General features: G+C 59.5%; 3 protein-coding genes and 1 long non-coding RNA gene across 4 annotated transcripts; 2 read left to right on the top strand and 2 right to left on the bottom strand.

The window, feature by feature from the left end:
• Positions 1 to 503: 503 nt before the first annotated feature.
• Positions 504 to 3,519, top strand: LOC138445650 (testis-specific serine/threonine-protein kinase 5-like). Its single transcript, XM_069599756.1, has 8 exons — positions 504 to 788; positions 1,144 to 1,248; positions 1,410 to 1,612; positions 1,697 to 1,752; positions 2,051 to 2,183; positions 2,277 to 2,392; positions 2,805 to 2,939; positions 3,019 to 3,519. Exons 1-8 carry the CDS (start codon positions 585 to 587, stop codon positions 3,312 to 3,314), a joined length of 1,248 nt encoding a protein of 415 aa, XP_069455857.1. The 5' UTR covers positions 504 to 584; the 3' UTR covers positions 3,315 to 3,519.
• Positions 3,494 to 6,550, bottom strand: HGH1 (HGH1 homolog). The gene is made up of 6 exons (XM_069599787.1): positions 5,849 to 6,550; positions 5,676 to 5,776; positions 5,487 to 5,585; positions 5,188 to 5,279; positions 4,966 to 5,088; positions 3,494 to 4,889 (listed from the first exon to the last, which is right to left on the bottom strand). The coding sequence occupies exons 1-6, from the start codon at positions 6,472 to 6,474 to the stop codon at positions 4,710 to 4,712; spliced, it is 1,221 nt and encodes a 406-aa protein (XP_069455888.1). The 5' UTR covers positions 6,475 to 6,550; the 3' UTR covers positions 3,494 to 4,709.
• A 112-nt stretch (positions 6,551 to 6,662) lies between these two features.
• Positions 6,663 to 9,262, top strand: LOC138445682 (uncharacterized). Its single transcript, XR_011258952.1, has 2 exons — positions 6,663 to 6,748; positions 7,205 to 9,262. It is a non-coding gene; the product is annotated as an uncharacterized lncRNA (long non-coding RNA).
• A 2,418-nt stretch (positions 9,263 to 11,680) lies between these two features.
• WDR97 (WD repeat domain 97) lies at positions 11,681 to 19,010 on the bottom strand. Its single transcript, XM_069601145.1, has 22 exons — positions 19,007 to 19,010; positions 18,811 to 18,960; positions 17,911 to 18,616; positions 17,697 to 17,839; positions 17,374 to 17,610; positions 17,208 to 17,298; positions 16,901 to 17,033; positions 16,690 to 16,811; positions 16,373 to 16,433; positions 16,076 to 16,225; positions 15,769 to 15,999; positions 15,562 to 15,687; positions 15,392 to 15,475; positions 14,410 to 14,538; positions 14,113 to 14,319; positions 13,834 to 14,028; positions 13,547 to 13,744; positions 13,349 to 13,470; positions 13,117 to 13,279; positions 12,272 to 12,846; positions 12,114 to 12,175; positions 11,681 to 12,014 (listed from the first exon to the last, which is right to left on the bottom strand). The coding sequence occupies exons 1-22, from the start codon at positions 19,008 to 19,010 to the stop codon at positions 11,812 to 11,814; spliced, it is 4,092 nt and encodes a 1,363-aa protein (XP_069457246.1). The 3' UTR covers positions 11,681 to 11,811.

Raw genomic sequence — 19,010 nt, forward strand, 5'->3', positions numbered from 1 at the left:
CCAGTGCTTAGGACTAGTGCTTTCACTGCTGGGTCCGAGTTCAGTTCCTGGTTGGAGAACTAGGATCCCCCATGCTGCGCCGCACAGCCAAAACCAAAAAAGGGCTGTCTGTGGCCCTTGGGGTTCTCACCCCATGGAGTGGGCCTCACACAGGGCAGGGCTGGTTCCAGCAAGATGTTCTCAGGGCAAGCAACGCCTGGGCAATAGAAGGATACCCCTTTGAGGGCACAATGCAAACACAGCTCTAGAACCTTCCATTCTAGAATCTGCCCCTGCTTTCCCAGAGCCTGTCCAACCCCGTCCCAGTCCATGGTTGTGTGGCTGTGTTAGCCTCCCTCCCCATCTCTGGTCCTGTCCCAGAGAGGCTTCAGAAACTTGGCTGCAGCCTTGAGGGCCTGCAGGCCCCAGCTGGCCTCCTGCAGTACAGCACCCCATCACTCCACAGCGCATTGCTCCATCCGTCTACAACCCATCCCTCCATTCCTCTAACACAAGTCAGGCCTCAGCTAAACCTCCCAGAGGCCCTCCCCACGGCCCTGCGGGGTGCTGGGTAGCCCCAGCTCTCCCACAGAGCCCTGATTTTTATGAAGGCTGCCAGCAGGCAGAAGCTGGACCAGAGAGCATTTCTGGAGCAGGTGCATGAATGCAGGGACAATGGCTACCTGCTGTCCTCCAAGAAGATTGGTTCTGGGGCCTTCTCCAAAGTCTACCTGGCCTACGCCACGCAGGAGCGCATGCGGCACAACTGCAAGCTAGCCTCTGACCTGCGGGGCAAGTGCCACACCATGGTGAGGCAGGCTCGCCTCCTTCCCATAGTCCACCCTCCAGCCCAGCCCCAGTGGCCCCTCTCCTAACTCCACTCAGGCACCTCCCAGGTGCTCTGGCTTTCTCCAAGTCCCACATCTTCCAGAAGGCTCAGCCTCTGGCAGTCTGATCCCTCCCAGTTCCTGGACCCATTGAACACATAAGTAACCAGGACAGGATGGGGGGGAAGGTCAGTGCTGCCTCCCAAGGCTGCTGCTCACCAAACCTTACCCTGGTCAATTTTGGCCACATGTGCAAAGGCCATGGGGCCTGTTCTACCACATCCTGTCCCCAGGGGGGTTGTGGCCTTTGCACAGTGGCCACCCTCCACACCTGCAGGTAGCTATCAAGATCGTCTCCACTGCGGAGGCCCCTGCAGAGTTCTGCAAGTTCCTGCCCCGTGAGATTTCATCACTCAATGCTACCTACAAGCACCTGAACGTGGTGGGTAGAGACCCCAGGCAGCCTGGCCCTTCCTACCTACCTCAGGCCCACCCTTTCCCCTCCTGGGACCCTTATACTTGGGCCGGCCCCATTCCGAGACCCCTGCCCTGTGCACCCGAGGGCCCTGGTTGGGGGTAACGGCAGGAGGGGGGCGCCGGCAGGTGCAGCTGTATGAGACCTTCGCGAACAGCCGGCGCACCTACTTGGTATTGGAGCTGGCAGCCCACGGCAACCTGCTGGAGCACATCAATGCCATGTCTGCTCACCACCGCTGCCCGGGACTGGAGGAGGAGGAGGCCCGCAGGCTGTTGTGGCAGCTCGTCAGCGCCGTGGCGCACTGCCACAACTTAGGCATCGTGCACCGGTGAGGGCACCACCTGGCCCGCTGCCCAGCTCGTGAAGACCTGCCTGAGCTCAGGTCCAGCCCCATCTCCCCTTCCCCACGCAGGGACTTGAAGTGTGAGAACATCCTGCTAGATGACAGAGGCTGCCTAAAGCTGAGTGGTGAGCCTGCGGCCTGGCCCCCAACCAGGCTCCCAGCCTGGGCCAGCTCTGATCACCCTCAACTTCCGCGGGTTGCACATACCCCACTCTTGCCCCAAGCCCAGGGCTCCAGCCTCTACACTGGTTTGCTCCAGACTTCTGACCCCAGTCTACCTTGTCCTTCAAGCCTCCAATGAGGCCTGCACCCAACAGTTGCCCACAGCCACACTTACAGTCACCCACAGGCCCCGTGCCCACACTCCCCTCAGGAGCCGTCTCTCTAGCAACCCGTCCCGCCCTCCCTGCACGTCCCTTGCAGACTTTGGCTTTGCCAATTGGTCCGGGCTCAAGAACTCATTGCTGAGCACCTTCTGCGGGTCTGTGGCCTACACAGCCCCAGAGATCCTCATGAGCAAGAAGTACAATGGGAAGCAGGCCGACCTGTGGAGCCTGTGAGTACCACCCCAGGGACTCCAGGACCCTGGTGGGGAAGAGGGGCAGGGGCCGGGGAGGAGGAGCAGGCCCTGAGAAGCCCATGCCCCCAGAGGTGTCACCCTCTACGCCATGGTGACTGGGAAGCTGCCCTTCAAGGAGTGCCAGCCCCACCGAATGCTGTACCTGATGCGCCGGGGCCCCACCTTCCGGCCAGGCCTGTCCCCAGGTGAGCACCTCCACCACGTGTCTCTCCCAAGTCCCAGCCATGCCTGGGGGGGGGGCAGCAAGAGAGACCCAAGTCCAGAGAAGGGCCACATGCACCGTGGCATGGAAGATGCTGACCTGGCCTCTTCCCTGGCCCAGGCTGGGGGATGGACTGTGGTGACGGGGGAAACTGGGGTTGGTGGCCCCATTAAGCTTGAACCCTGCACTAGCCCTAGGTCAGGCTGCCTCACCTCTCTCTGCCTGTCCGCCCAAGTGCGGAATAGGGACACCCTCTAGCCGTTTGGGAAGACTGCATGGGGCAACCCCACCAAGTGGTCAGCATTGTTGGCTGTGAGGGCCGTGGGCTAGGGGCACGAGAGGTGGCGGGCGGGGGCCGCTATCGTGAGGCTGTAGCCTTGAATCCTCACCCGCAGAGTGCCAGGACCTGATCCGAGGCCTACTCCAGCTGCACCCACGAGCTCGCCTGGGCCTGCAGCAGGTGGCCACCCACCACTGGATGCTGCCTGCTGCACACGCGCTCTTCTGTACCACACTCTGCGCTATACCAGGTGTGGCAGGCCTACCTGGGTGGGTAGCTGGGAGGCTCCTTAGGGCCCCTCCTGACCCTCCCACTGCAATCCGTTGCAGAAAAAACAGAGAAGCCCCAGCTCCGAACATCACTGCACAATGTGGAGCCCAACGCGGACTCTGATCCCCCAAGGTCGCTCCTGCAACTGTGGCGGCCCCAGCTACAGGGCACCTCTTGTGAGAGTGCTTCTGGTCCGGCGCCTGAGCCCCCAGGGGCTTGCCCAAGACAAGGTGCAGACTCTGCCGGGCTTGAGCTCTGGAGCACGGAGACGGCCGGTCGCACCGTGGGTCGCTCCAGGCATCCACTGTTGCTATGCTCCATCCGGAGTGTGCCTGGGCACTACCCGGTTAGCTGAGGGTGGGCGGGAGGCCCCTCAGGACTGAGGACTGAGGACCAGGACTGAGGACAAGAGGGCTGGGGATGGGTGGGGGGGTGCTCTGTGGAGAGAAGCCTGGAAGGGCGGGGAAACGGATCCAGGGCAGAAGATGGCACTAGCTTTGGTGGGAGGCCCAGGAAGGGAATACAGGGGCCGAGGCCAGATAAAGCATTTATTCTATAGAGCCAAGGGTGTGGACTTCTCAATGCAGGAAGAGGGATGTTGGGGCATCTGGAAAACAGTCCACATACCTTCAGGCCGGAGCTTTAATTTAACTGGGGGGAGGGAGAATGAAGAGGGGACCACAGAAGAGGAAGGCACCTGGTATCCACAAAGAACTTGGCTTTGATCTGAGCTCCAGTAGAGCTGACCCCAGCTCTGGAAGTGGTCCCAGGACTGAGGACAAGAGGGCTGGGGATGGGTGGGGGGTGCTCTGCGGCGAGAAGCCTGGAAGGGCGGGGAAACAGGGATCCAGGGCAAAAGATGGCCCTAGCTTTGGTGGGAGGCCCAGGAAGGGAATACAGTGGGGTGAGGGACAGCCTGCTAGGCTTGGGGCCGTGGATTTGAAGGCACCACACATGGGGCCAACGGGCTCCAAAGGGGCAGAGCGTGGTCCAGGGGAAGACTTGGGCCAAAGGCAAGGCTTATTAGCTTGGTGGGCATGGGATCTGGGGGGCTAAGGCTCAGGGGAATTGAACAGGGAGAGAGCCTAGCTAGACAGGGAAGGTGGGAGCATCAGGTCGGTCCAGGACTGGGAAATAGCACTTGAAGTGCTCACAAAGGCCCAAGGGCTGGGGCTGGGCACAGGGAAGGTGCTGAGGGTGAAGAGGAGGCAGCACCAGCAAGCACTCCAAGGACAGGCCAGGGGGATGCAGCCCTGGGAGACCCTGACAGGCTGTGGCTGGTGAAACTCTCAACAGGTCAGCCCTTTGAGGCCAGGTCTCAGGCAGGGCCAGCCGAGAGCCCCCAGGATGGAGGGACTTGGGTTGGAACTGGCAGCAAGGGGCACTGCAAGCACCCAGACCCCTAGATCACCCCTGAGACTCATTGGGAAGTTCTAGCTGGCCCTTTAGGTCTGCCGCGTTTTTCTGTCCAGCCCTGCCAGCCCTCCGCCTGGAGACACCTGAGCGAGTCAGAGGTCTGGGCCAGCCCTGGCTGAACAGTCCTCCTCTGAGCAGCCAGCATTCTTGCTGGAAGCAACAGGGCACATGGAGGTGCCCTCAATCCTCAGCAAAGACCTGGAGCTTAAGGGCAGCTCTGCATCTCAGCCAAATACACTCTCAGAGCAGGGGATAGCAGGCAGGCCTGGTCTGGGAGGCCTGGACGGACTGTGAAGAGAAGTGGGCCTGGAAATGCTGGCAGGCCTCAGGGGCCTCACGTGGATGCAGCTTTCTCTGCTTGTGGCCCTGGGCCCAGCTCCAGCTCCTGCTGCTCCCGCTCACACTGCTCCCGCTCCTGGTGATCCTGCTGCTGCAGCTGCCTCTCAATCTCCTCAGGCACCTGCACCTCCAGCAGGTTCTCCAGGCCGCGCTCTGGCTCATCCCCAATAAGTACCTGCCAGCAGGGGAGGCATGTGGGGAGCTGACTGGCATACCTTGGATGCCCACCCCTCCCCCAACCCTGCACCCACCTGGATGAGTTTCTCACAAGTCACCCGCACATCAGGCTCAGGCTCCCAGCTGTGCAGCTCTCGCAGGATCAAGTAGGCTCCCTGGTCCCTCACCTGCTTCCGACCAGGTGCTGTGGCTGTCAGCTGGAAGAGGGCAGAGGGTACCCAGGCGTCAGTGTGCTAATGTGTGTGTGTGTGTGTGGTGGGGGGGGGTGACATTAATGAAGCAGGATCCCTGCTCACCAGCATGATGGTCTCAATTAGCATCTTGCGGATGTCAGCGTCAGGCTCTCGCTGCTTGTCTGGTGGCAGGTACTGCAGATCAATAGGCAGCCCTAGGGGTGAATTTGTGAGTCAGTGGGTCTCCATGCTGGCCTCTGGGCCACTAGGCAGGACCCTGCCATTGTAAGGCTCATCTGTGCTCAGCAACTCTCTGCTGGAAGGTTTCAGAAGGGCCCTGATCTGGACACCTCCTTCTGCCTCTCCCCTACCGGCCCCCTCTCCTGTTAAACCAACCCTGAGGCTCGACCCTAGCCACTCACGCTCCATCTCTTCCTCAGAGAAGTCTTCAGGCCCAGCCAGGGGCAGTAGCAAGAAGGGGAGAATGTCCACCTCGGGCCCAAGCAACCATTCATGATGTCCTGGGGAGAAACAGGAATGCAGGCCTGTCCAGAGGGGCCCCAGAGAACAGCCTATTCCCCCCATAAGGCAGCATCCCCACCACGACTCACGGTGCTCGAAGCAGCAATTTCGCAGTGTTCCCACCACCCCGCCCCTGCGCACCGAGGAGTCCGGGTATTGGGTAAGGGTCAGCAGCCGCTGGACAACGCACCTGGAGGGAAGGGCCACTCAGTGCCGTCCCTGTGCACTTCCAACCTCTCCCCGCGAGCGCCCGGGGCTTCACCTGTTGCGGTCCAGCAGAAAAGCGCGGGTCGCGGGACGTTGGCTGAGGTTGGACAGCACTGGTCCCAAGTAGTGCAAGGGCGCGCGAGCGTTGTAGCCCGGAGTGCACAGCGCGCGCACCAGCCGCTCCAGGCCCGACTCTCCCGGTTCTGTGGCCGCCAGAGCCTCTGTCAGCGCAGCGCACGGCACCGGCTCGCGGCTGAGGTTAGCCAGCACGGCGGCCGCTTCCTCGGCCCAGGGCCAGTGTGGGTCCAACGCGCAGCCCAGCAGGCGGACAGGCAGTCTGGGCTCGGCCGCCAGCAGCGGCTTGTGCAGGCCGGGGTCGGCAGCCAGGTTGACTAGCGCGCGAGCGGCGTCTCGGGCTGGGGCGGGAGGAGGGGCCACCGCCAGCTCGACCAGCGCCTGCAGCAGTGCCGCCTGGCCAGCCAGCAGCGTGCGCCCCGGCCCCGAGCCAGTCAGCGCCAGCACATGCTGCGCCGCCGCCGCCTGCAGGTCAGCCCGCTCCCCGAGCGCCAGGAAGGGCAGCAGCTTCGCCGCCTCCGCCTTCGGGCTGGTCTCCGCCATCGGCAACCCTACCGGAGCTAGGCCGTCGGCCGACGAACCCCTGTCCCCCGCGTCCTCCCCCATGCAGGTCGGTGAGCTCGGGGAAGCACACACCCAGGCCGGGAACCTCACACCCAGGCGGCCCCGCCCACCAGGTAGCGGAAGCTGCAGTAACCAATCCGAGGCCAAGACTCTACCCAAGGGGCGGGACCTGCGCGCAGAGGCGGGGCCACGTCTCGGCCCGGGGGATTGTGGGATTGGATGCCGCCCGGAAGCGGCCTCGGGCCCTCGGTGAGCATGACAGCCGCTGGAGGAATAACAGCGGCCTTTTGGGGGCTCCTGCCGGCCCCCTCATAGCGTACGTTGATTCTCTTCCTTCGTGGGATTGGCAGAGATCTGTTTTCTCTGGAAGAAAAGCATGATCAGTTACAGTGATTGACTTTCTAGTGCATTCCTGACATAATTTCCGTTTGGTCACGATATATATTTTCGTTTTTGTTTATGGTTGTATTCAATTTGCTGAAGTTTTGTTTAGAATTTTTGCATCTCTGCCCATGAGGAATATTGGTTTGTAGTTTTATTTTCTCGTGATGTCTTCACCTCGTGTTGAGTAATGCTGGCCTCAGAAGGATTGGAGAAAATATTCTTTCCTTATGAATTTTACGTTAGAGTTTGTCAACCTAACATTGCGTGCGTAGGTGCTAGTCGCCCAGTCGTATCCCATGCTTTGTTGACCCCATGGACTGCCAGGTTCCTTTGTCCGTGGAATTTTCCAGGCAAGAATACTGGAGTGAATTGCCGTTTCCTTCTCCAGGGGATCTTCTTGACGGAGGGATTGAGCCAATGTCTCTTTCATCTCCTGCATTAGAAGATGGATTCATTACCACTGTGCCACCTGGGAATTAAACCTAATGTTACTTCTCCATAAATGTTCAGTGAAGCCTGAAATTTTCTTTTTGGGAAGGTTTTTTAACTACTAACTCAATTCATTTAATAGAAATATGGCCATTCAAGTTGTCCTTTTCTTCTTGGGTTACTTTTGGTAGTTTGTGTGTTTTAATTAATTAATCCACTTCATCTAAATTATTGTCATAAGGTTTTTCATAATACTTCCTTATCCTTTTACTGTGTGTATGCTCTGTCATGGTGCCACCTCTCTCATCCTTTATGTTGATAATTTGTGTCTCCTTTCTCCTTTTGTCTTGCCAGGGGTTTATCTGTTTTGTTGATCCTAAAGAACTGCCTTTTGGATTAATTTTATTGTTTTCTTTTTCAAGTTTATTAATTTCTACTTTGGCCTTTTTCCTTTCTTCTGCTTACTTCAGGCTTAATTTGCTGTTCTTTTTCTATTGTCTTAAGGTAGAAGCTGGGGTCACTAATTGGAAACCTTACTTTTCTCATGTAGGGGTTCCCCCCCGCCATTTGTTACCTGACTCTTGAGTTATTTGTTATGTGCATTACTTTTCCACAGCTATATGCCCCTTAATAGGTGGATATTACTTTTGTTTCACACTAAGGGTTAGGATGAAGCCTCAAGGGGCTGTAGCGCCCAAGACAACCAGTTGCAGGGAACAGTGTGCCCCTCAAGTCAGCAGGTCAGAAGGTGCAGGAGCCTTAGACCAATAGGAAGAGACTTCATAGCCTCAGTCCCAACCTCAACTTTCGTGAACGTCCCTTGGAAACTGAGGAAGAGGGTGGACGAGTCCAAGGAAGAGCTGCCTCTCCAAGGCAACCACACAGATCCTAGGCAGAAGAGTTGAAATTTTCTTAAGATGTGGAATTAAAATATCATGGATAATCTAGATAAATGATGCCCTCTGGTGGGTACTTTTGACTGAAGCAAAAATGTGCACCTTCAGGACCCGTGCTTTGAATGATTCAAGGAAGACTTTACAGATCACCAGGTTCAGTCGCTAAGTCGTGTCTGACTCTGTTACTCCATGGACTGTAGCACGCCAGGCTTCCCTGTTCTCCACCATCTCCTGGAGTTTGCTCAAACTCCTGTCCACTGACTCAGTGTTACTATCTAACCATCTCATCCTCTGTTGCCCCCTTCTCCTGCCCTCAATCTTTCCCAGCATCAGGGTATTTTCCAGCGAGTTGGCTCCCTGCTTTAGGTGGTCAAAGTATTGGAGCTTCAGCTTCAGTATCAGTCCTTCCAATGAATATTCAGGGTTGATTTCCTTAAGAATTCACCAGTAGGGAGCCTTAACTATTCCTAAGATGAATTAAAAGATCCGAAGTCTTTAGAAGTGATTTAAAGTTAAAGGAAACCCCATATAGCATTGACCCATAGACCTCAGTTGGATTCCCAGATAACCCCAGTTACCCCAGTACCTGTGTGTCACCTCTTGTGCCTTTCAGGCAGGAACAGCTCTTCAAGCCCTTGATACAGACCCCCAGCCAGCTGTTGTGGAGCACGTTCCTTGATCTACATGTGTCTGGTTGCCTCCTGACTAGACTCAGGTTGTATCTTTCTGGCAGGACTGCTCTGGAGGAGATGCTGGGTTCTTTTCTTGTCCAATCGGGTAGCATGGCTTTGGTCTGTTGGAGAGGCTTGTCTTGATCACTTAAGGTGGAGTGGCCCAAGCTTCTTCCCTGTCAAGTTACTCTTTTCTTTTGGTATATAATAAGTATTTTATGGGAGGATACTTTGAGGCTGTGTGAACACGCTGTTTTTCAAACAACTTTCGCTCCCTAGTTTTTGCATGTACTGTTTTTTTCTCTGAATTATTTATTACCATGATGGTTGCCAAGTGGCTGTTTTCTAATTTTATCACTTATTGTAGGGAAAAAAGCTTTCTCTTTACCTATATCAAAGAGGACACATGTATTCCTAGTTTATTCAAAGAAATATACTACTTTTACTGTCATTATTTTGATCCTCAGGTTGTCCTCATTTTGGTCAGTGGAAGCCCCTTCAAGGAGGTTTCTGTGTTTTTTAAAATAGCTTTATTTGAAATCAAACAGGACCCTGTAGGGCCTTCCTAGGGGGAGAGACCCCCTCCCCCACTGGAATGTCCCCCACCTCTGTAGAAGAGCTTTAGCCTCCTAGGCCTTCCCCAGGTTCCAGTGAGCAAAATTATCAGAGAAGTGAGAAGATGCAAAGACAAAAGCAGTCAAGCAAGACAAAGTAGTAATAGTTTAGCCATAAAACAAAGGCAAGGACTTCTACACAAAGGCTGGAAGTAATAACTCCTGAGCAATAGCCATGGAGTGGTTTTGCAGATACCAAAACCCCCTGCTGGTGGGAGACGTTAACTGCATGCTGACCACCAGCACTTAGTCCCCAGACCAACTGGAACCTGAAAATTGATAAGGCTGCCTGCAGTGACCCCACCCGCTTACCTCACTATCAGCCAGTCAAAGAACCGTGCGCAAGATAATCATGAAACCCATGACGTTCTTCCTCACACTGTCTTTAAAACCTTCGCCTGAAAGCCTAGGGGAGCTCGGATCTTTTGAACGTGAGCTGCCTGTTCTCCCTGATGGGTACCTGCCCGAACACTACACCCTCCTCGCCACAACCCAGTGTTCGCAGGTGGCTTCCTGTGCATCAGGGGGCAGAAGTAGTTCCATCTGGTTATGTATTGAGATATAATTCAACATGTCATTCCATGGACAGAGAGAAGAGCCTAGTGAGCTATGGTCCATGGAGTGGCAGAGTCAGACAAGACTGTGTCCTACTGAGTGACTAACACATGTGAGATAAAATCAACATACCATAACATCATACATTTAAATTCCATGGTTTGTGGTGTATTAACTTTTGTAAATAGTTGTAATACACATATCACAAAATTGACATTTAACTTTAATTTTTATTTTGGGCCGTACCGCACGGCTTGTGGGATCTTAGTTCCTTTAACAGGGATTGAACCCTTTTACCCTTGGCAGTGAGAGAGCAGAGTCCTAGCCAGTGGACCACCAGAATTCCCATTTTGTAAAGCATTTATTGCCTCTCTAGTTTGAACCATAGAGACACCAGTAGAAGCAGACTATCAAGGGCTTCCCAATCCTTGTTTTAGGGGGCACAGTTCCTCTTTATAAAAACATCGTGTGTGTCTATGTTTTTCAGTTGTGTATGACTCTTTGCAACCCAATGGACTGTAGCCTGCCAGGCTCTTCTGCCTATGGAATTCTCCAGGCAAGAATACTGGAGTGAGTTGCCACTCCCTTCTTCAGGGGATCTTCCCAACACTGTAATCTCCCACACTGTGGGCAGATTCTTTCCCATCTAAGCCACTAGGGAAGCCCCAAAATGAAAGTGTTAGTCACTCAGTTGTGTCTGACTCTTTTTGATCCCATGGATTGTAGCCGGCTAGGCTCCTCTGTCCACGGAATTCTCTAGGCAAGTGTACTGGAGTGGATAGCCATTCCCTTCTCCAGAGGATCTTCCCAACCCAGGAACTGAACTGGGGTCTCCTGCATTGCAGGCAGATTCTTTGCCATCTGAGCCCCTAAGTAACATCACGTACTGAAAAACATCAAGAGCTGCCCACCGGAAGCCCCATAACAAGACCCCACACAGGTAGGGGTTTGTGAGGAAGGTGTGAGCAACCAATTTTAACCACAAAACCGTTGAGAAGGAACGTCAAAAGTCAGAGGCTGATGGTGCAGGAAAGAAGTCGTTGCTCAGGCCTCCCAGCAGCAGGATGTGCGCACTGGCCCTTCACACGAGCTGTCCCGACAGCCAGTGCACACGTGGGCCCAGCGGGGGCTGGGCAGGGCCCTGTGAGGTCATGGCAGTGCAGGAGAAAGCTGAGGCCCTCTGAGACCCTGCACCTTCCAGACAAGGTCCATCTCCTGGTGACTGAGGGGAAAGATCCACAGGACACATTGCCCCTTTACTGCTTTGTGGGTAAAGCATGCGGGGCCCCTTCATCAATCTTCTCCTTTCCAGCCTAGAGGTAGCAAAGCTCCGACCACTCCTGGTTTCATCTGCATCGAACGACTACAGGTTCCCCCATACACATCTGCCACCACCCAGACCTTCCCCTCTCCCCAGCCTACCTATTGGTATCTCCTGCCCATCCTGACCCCAGTAACTAAGGTTGCTGAGTGCCTGAGCAGGGACATGCCCGTGCTATGCGTTCCTTCTCTGGGCAGACAAACGCACCCCCACCAGGAACACTGTTCAACATGAGCCCAGCCCAGATCCTGTCCCACCCGACCCCACCAGGCCCCTACACATGCCTCACACATGCAACTGGCCACCAGCAGGTTCACCACACACCAGACCCCCTGCCCACCTCAGTGGCCCCCAAAGGTGAAGGTGGCATCCAGTGTGTGGGTTGTGGCCTCTGGACTTTATTCCAGCCCTGAGCCTTAGCTGGGGCAAACATCCAGCTGGAGAGCTGTGTCTTGACTCCATGCTGGAGGGAAGGGGGAGGCAGGGCCAGGCCAAGGCCACTCGCTGGGTCAGTGGTAGCTGTCAGGGTTGGTGTCATCTGGCAGAAAGTAGCGCTGCAGGGCAGGCTGCAGGAGCCGAGGGGGCAGCGGACGGGCAGACCTGGGCCAGTTTGGGGGGAAAGGCTGCAGTTCCACCCGAGGCAGTGGCAGCTTCAGTATGCGGATGGTGCCGTCCAGGGAGCGGTCCACCCAGAGCCGGGACAGCATTCGGCCTGGGGGGCCGGCAGGATGGTGAGACCGTGGTATGGGGTGGATGCTCGGTGGGAACTGGGCTGGGCCGGGGTCCGATTTCCATCCCTGACCCCACTCACCCCTCAGTCTCATGGGAGGCCTCTGGACCCTGGCCTCCTGAAGCCGGAGGATGCGGTCGTGCCTGTCGGGTGGGAAGGTGGGCTTGGCTGAGCTAGTGCCTCAGCCACCCTACACAGGCTCTGCCCCAGCCTCACCCTGGAGCCCATGGCCTGCTCACCGGGGATCCAGGGACTGTGGAACCACCATGCCACAGACCTGCGGGGGCGGGGCAGGGCCTGGGGGTGGGCTGTAGGGCTCCTCGGACAGGGGCCCCTGCTGCCGAATGCGCTGCTGCTCACAAAAGAAGTTGAGTGCATCAATGGGCCCCAGGTCCAGCATTTTGGACTGTGACCAGAACATCTGCGCCAGGGGCAGCATCTCATGGGGTGTCATCTCACGCGGCGGCATCTCATGGGGCAGTATGGCAGGTGCAGAGGACCGCAAGACCTCAGGCTGGAGGCAGAAGCGCATCAGGGTCTCCGACAGCGCACGTTGGGTCCGCGCAAAGTGCAGCTGTGCCAGTGTCTGCTGGGTTTGGGGCTCCAGGGTGGTCAAGTCTGATACCCCCGGTGAGACCACCAGAGAGGGTGTCTGGGAGATGTTGGAGGATGTCACAGAGACGTGACCAGCTGCCCCAGAGAGCATCGAGATCTGCGACAGGGCCTCTTTAGAAGGGGGGTGAAGTCCTGAGGTCTCTGAGACCTTGGGCAGCACCTCTGACAACTTGGCTACAGACAGCTGCAAGGTCTCCTTCTGCAGGAGAGACAGCTAGGGGAGGGTGCATCAGGGTCCAAGGCAGAGACCCCACCTTCCCCTCCTCCTGGGGAGGTACAGGAAGATCCTGGGAGACAGGGACAGGGTAGGGGAGCACGGAGGAGGCACAGAGTGGGAGTAGGGAGAGGAGCCCGCTGGCCTCACCTGGTTCCCTCCTCCGCCCCCCTGGACTTGGGGAAAGCCTGGGGAGAAGACAAGAGGCTCCATGGGCAGGCTGCCCAGCCCTACCCCCACCTGGCCCACCCAGACCTGCAGCTGCTGTATCATTTCCTCCAGCTTCTGGCAGCAGCACCTGCGCAGTGTGGCCTTGGACTCGGGGTCTGGGCCCTGGACCCAGGTCATCATTTCCTTGAACAGGAAGCCCTGCGGGTCCTGAAGGCCGAGTCCGTCCAGCAGTTTCCTGAGCTCCGGCCTGCAGCAGGTATGGGAGGTTTGTGCGTGGCCTCCCACAGCGGAGAGGGCCAGCGGGAGCAGGACTCACCGGCAGGGGGCTGGCGAGTAGAGGAAGTAGGACATCAGCTCCAGCACCACCTCGCGGGACTCCAGGGAGCACGCCAGGAGCAGCTGCAGCGCCAGCATCACAAACTGCTTCTGGACCGGGTCCTGAGCGCAGGTGGAGAGCAAGATCAGTGCCCTGCGCCCAGGGCAGGGTGGGGCCGGCTGGGGGCGAGGCACTCACCTGCAGGCTGGGGGGCTGCTCCAGGTTGAGCAAGTGCAGGAGAGTGCCCTGCAGCCGGCTACAGAACTCCCTGCTGAGGTCCGGCAGCAGCCGCAGCAGCGCACGCAGTACATGCACGCGGTCGGCCCAGGAGGCCTCCTCCAGCAGGTCCATGAACGCCGAGGCCAGGCCCTCCACCGTACCCATCTTGGGGTAGGCCTGCGGAGCCCCGCCCCCTGCTGTCACCCTGGGTGCTCCAGCCTCCCCGCTCCCACCCCTGAGTCCGTGCTTCCGAGACCCCCCCGAACCTGCAGGGTGAAGATGGGGAAGAGCTTTTTAAACCAGTTTTGCTCAACGAAGAACTGCAGGAACTTCGGCAGATACCCATAGCGCTGCTCCCAGAGCAACTGTGCGCGGTGGAACTGGGGGTGGTGAAGGTAGGTCTCGGTCCTGGCGGTGTCCTCATGGGTGCCCTTGAGGCTCAGGATAGGGTCCTTGGCACTCTAGGGGCAGCAGCAGCAGCAGTTGCAGACCCTGCCTCCCTAGGCCACCCCTGCGCCACCACTGGCCCAGCCCCCAATGCCCACCTGCGCCTGCAGCCTCATGGGCACCAGCAGCGGGTCAGAGGGCAGCCTGTGCGGTGAACTTGGGGACTCCGAGCCCCAGTCCAGTTCGAGCTCCTCCTCGTCCTCGTCCTCCTCGTCCCTCAGCCACTGGATCAGCTTCTGCTGCTTCTTGGAGCGGCGCCGCCTGATGCCCCGCAACAGCCACAGGTCCTCCTGGTCCCCACGCTGCTGCAGAGGCAAGAGCCAGGCTTTGGCCATGGGCTGGGGACTGGGGAGGGGCTTGCCCTCCCGCAGACCCCGCCCTGCCGCGTGCCTCACCTTGCTCTCATGGCTGCCTGAGAACCCCCGGAGGGCTCCAAGGCCGCTGACCTCCTCAGGTGGCCACATCTGCTGCAGCACCACTGAGTTGGGCACGCAGCCCGGGAAGCGGATGGGCCACCGCCAGTGCTGCGGGGAGGGCACAGCGGGCCGAGCTGAGGGCCTGAACTCTGCCTACCCCAAGACCACCCTAGCGGGCACCGGCCCCACGTCCGGGAGCTAAGCCAGGCTCACAGCCCTGTTCACGATCCCAGTCAGGAAGAGAGAACCTCCCAGAGTCAGGCAGGACAGGCAGAGTGCGGTCCACTGTGGTGGCCGAGAAGGGAAGTCCAGGTGAGGCTGGCCTTTGGGAGCCCTAACACCCACACGCTCTGCACCGGCTCAGCCTCGGGCCATAGGAGGGACTTCCCTCTCACTGCCCAGGGCCAGGGTTCAATCTCTGGTCAGGGAACTAAGATTCCACAAGCTATGCACAGCAGCCAAGAAGAAAAAAAGGGAGGGGGGCAGTAGGAGCCCCCGGGGGCATACTGGAGGCTTGGGTAGATAGAGTAGCAGCTGGAAGGTTCAGTGGGGAGTGCCAGATGCGAGCGCTGGGGAGGGGCTAGGTCTGCTGGGCATCAGGGGGCAGAGGGGGGCAGAGTGGAGAGGTGGCTCCTGGTAACTCCACTCCCCTTGGGGCGGGACAACGGTCTCCCATGCACAGTCCAGAGGCCCCGCCCCTGACACTCGCTGGGAGCGGCTGCAGGTGGGGCAGGAAGCAGAGGCTCTGGCCTCCCGAGTCTGCTCCGGGGTCCTGGCCCTCTGGCAGCTGGTTCCCAGAGTGCGAGCAGCAGCTGTGAAACTGGGCTGGGGGTGGGGGGTGCAGGTGGGTCTGGCTCTCAGGGCAGAGTTGGCACAAAGGTGTGCAGCCAAGGGAAGATGGGGTCCTCAAGAAGGGTACCCTGCGGAGGAAGGCGCCTCTAGCTTAGCCTGGGGCTCTCACCTTGTAAGGATGGATGGTGGCAGGGAAGAAGCCGCTGAGGTTGGAGAGAAGCTCTTGGGGCCGCCTCTGCAGCGGCAGGGAGGTCTGGGGGGGGACAGGACAGAGGCCTGGGGCTCCAGTGTTCCTGCAGCTCTGCCCCTGGTGGCAGCCTCCTCCCACCAGGCCCTCACCCTGCTCTGCCCCAGGTCGGGAGATGGTAGATCCCAGGCCAGAGGCTTCTCGCTGAGCCGGTCCCACTGCAGCTGCAGGTCCAGACCAAGGCCCAGCTCGCAGCTCAGGGAGGAGCGGGCCAGTAGCTGGGGCAGAAGGAGGAGTCAGAGGGTGGGGGGCAGGAATTATGAGGTGAGGGCAGGGGTGGGAATAGCAGGAGGCCTCACCTGGGATGCTCTGCTGTGCACCCTCCGGTAGGTGGGTGGGAGAGGCAAGGGGACTCGGGGCTGGCGGGCAAAGCGCCTGCCCAGGGTCCCCACGTCCTGCAGTGGTGGGGCTTCAGTGCCCCTGAGAGCAGGGCCATCTCTGGGCTGGGCACTTGGGTCCCAGGTCTCTTTCTCCACTGTGAGGGCCACCGTGCCCCACTGCTGCTGGGGCTCTGCTTCAGAATCCAGACCCTGGCGGGGGGGACGGGGCACACAGGCAGGTCAGAGGCCCAGGGCACAGCGAGGTCCGGGGAGGCCCCATGCTCACCAGCATGCCTGGGCCGTAGATCAGATGTAGGTAGTTATCAAAGGCCTGCTGGCGCTGTTGCCAGGTCAGCTGGGGCCGGGCTGCTGGGTTCTCCAGCCCCAGTCTCAATTGCTGAAGGTCTTGGTTCCGGGCAACCAGGACTTCCAAGTCCTGGGGTAGGGGTCAGGAGTCAGCTCACACTTCCTTGAGACTTGTCATGTGCCACCCAGAGAAGTGCAGGGATCCCAGGCCTGCCCCAGGGACTGAAGGGGAGGGCCCTGAGCTTGGGGACTGGAGGGGCACTGGGAGCCACCCCACCTCCTCCAACACTGGCTGCTGAGGAGCTGTTGTCCGGCGATGGATGAAACACAAGGCTGTGCTGCAGACAGGGAGGGGCATGTGGGACATGGATGGCACTGCCAGTGGGGTAGGGCAGAGGCTGGGCTGGGGCCCTGGGGTGGGTGGCTAGGCCCTTGGTTGGGAACCACGAACGGTCAGGACTGGCATGGGCTTGCAGTGAGTGGCTGAGGGGCCTGGGAGCTCTGGGGTCTCCTGTGGGGGCATGTGGCCAGGCCCTGACCGAGGGGAGCTGGGTGGGGGCTTCTGTGACAGTTCAGCCAGGACTCTCAGCAGACCTGAGGCTGGCCACCCCACGCAGGTTGGCAAGCCTCTGTAGCTGGGCTGCGGTCAGTGACTCCTGGCAGGTCAGCGGCAGTGGAGGATCATTCACCCTATCAGGGTCCTCTTGGCACAGCTTCTGAACAGGGAAAGGAGCCTAGAACCCTGGCCTCAGCGGCTCATCTGCCCACAGCAGCCCCGCCCCACCCACCTGTGCTCACTGCACACCTTAAGTAGGTAAGATGTGGGCAGGTAGAGTCTGTGGTCCACCAGGCAGAGGCGGGAGCCCAGTGCCAGGACAAGGTCCCCATTGTTGCTGCAGAAGGTTAGGGCCTGAGGGGCACCGTTCAGATGTAGGAGCCTGGAAGGGGGTTCAGGGTGAGAGTCCAGCCCTGCTTCTCTGAGTAGAACACCAAGGCAGGAACAGAGGCAAGGCCCCGGCCACCCCTGCACCCTCTCCAGCTGCCAGGCTCCAGTAGGGTGAAGGCGGGAAACCCAGGCAGCTGCTCCCCGCCCCCACCCCTCCCCAGCCCACCGCAGCAGCTTGTTCTCCGCTGTCCAGATGCGGATGGTGCAGTCCAGGCTGGAAGAGGCATACAGTTTGAGCGTGGGACAGCAGCACAGGCCTGGGGGCCAGAACTCAGCTTTAGGGCCCGGATCCATCTGGGGGCCTGGGCTTCCCCTTGGCCCTGCCCCCTCACCGGTGATGCGGTCCGTGGGGTCATCCTGGGGCCGGTGATCATAGCGAGGGCTGCTGCCCAGGCCAAACTGCACCAGGCCATAGGTGGCGCTGTTCAGGTCCTCGAAGCCCACCGTGACGCGCTTGCCAAGGGCGCAGAGCACCACTGCTGGGTGGCAGCAGCAGAAGGTGCGCAGGGGGCTCAGGCTCTCCTCGGCGTAGGGGAAGACGCGCCACATCTTCACAGTCAGGTCTCCCCCTGTGTGGGCAGGAGCCACGGTGGCGCCTCTGGGGAGGGAAGGAGTCCCCTGCCGGCGTAGGGGGGGAGGGGGGAAAGGTACCGACCGGAGGACACGATGCTGTTCCAGGTGGACGCGATGGCAGTGACAGGGCCCGGGCTGTGTGCCTCTGTTCGGAAGACCGTCTTGGAGGAGCGCAACTCGAGTACGGACAAGGTGCCGTCAGTGTGCCCCACCACGGGCAGGTACCTATTGGTGACCACAGCCCATTGGCACGGGCCCGGATGTCTTGCCCAGCCCCGGCTGGCTGCAGCACCCACCGGTTCTTGTCCTTCCAGGCCCAGGCCACATCGCTGCGGCACAGCTCGCCCTTGTACTGGCACACTATCTCCCAGTTGGTGAACGCGCTGGCGGGGTCCGTGAGGTGGCTGTAGAGGTGCAGGCAGCAGGGCTGGGGCGCGGGCGGGGGCGGTGGGCACAGGCGGTGCAGCACCCGCATTGGGGAGCGTGCTGCATTGGCACACAGCAGGTGTCCGGCACGTGTCAGCACCCACAGCGCCTCACGAGGCAGGCAGTAGGCCACGGCGGCCGCGCAGTCATCGGGCTCCAGCAGAAGCGCGCTCACGGTGTGTCCGCCAGTGACCGACACCAGGTACACTGAGCCGTCGGCGCAGGCACACACGAGGCGGGTGGGCAGCGCCGCGTGCGGGGCGGTGGGCTTGGGCAGCGCCGGCGCCAACTGCAGGTGGAGCACCGGCGCAGACAGCTGCGCCAATGGCGAGTAGAGCTCCCGCGCACGCCACAGCCCCACACTGTGGGCCCCCAAGGAGAGCAAGGGCCAGCCCGGGCCTGCGGGGGCCAGCAGACGGCTCACACTCTCAGATCGAACGCCGCGGCCCCAGCAGGTGAGCGCCACCTCACCCACCTGCGCCGCTGCCTGCAGGTCCCACGTGCGCAGCGTCCCGTCCTGTGAAGCCGACAACACCAGGGCTGTGTTCGGGAGCACGGCCACCGCGGTCACCGGGCCTGCGGGAGGGGCGCATGTCACTCGTGCGTCCCAGGGACCAAGGAAAGGGGAGCCTTCGGTCAGGGTCGCAGCCAGGATGGAGAAGCTTGGCAAGGAAGCAGCAGACATTGTGTGCCAGGGGCTCTTGAAGGCAGAGGGCCGTGCCCAGGGTGGAGGGAGACCAGGCTTCAGGAGCCACCGTGGCCCAGCGCACCTCTGTGTCCCACGAACACCATCCGGATCTGCCAGTCAGCCTCCCACACTTTCACCGTGCTGTCCCGGGAAGCTGTCACCATAGCCTCTACCTCTTTACAGTACGCCAGGTCGAAGATGGTGCTGAGGAGTGAGAGGGAGGCCGGGTGGACTCAGAACTGCCGTGTGTGCGTGTGGACTGCCGCGAGCACACACGCGCAT

The sequence above is a fragment of the Ovis canadensis genome, chromosome 9 (genome assembly GCF_042477335.2).
Source record: "Ovis canadensis isolate MfBH-ARS-UI-01 breed Bighorn chromosome 9, ARS-UI_OviCan_v2, whole genome shotgun sequence".
In the NCBI taxonomy this organism is placed as follows: domain Eukaryota; kingdom Metazoa; phylum Chordata; class Mammalia; order Artiodactyla; family Bovidae; genus Ovis; species Ovis canadensis.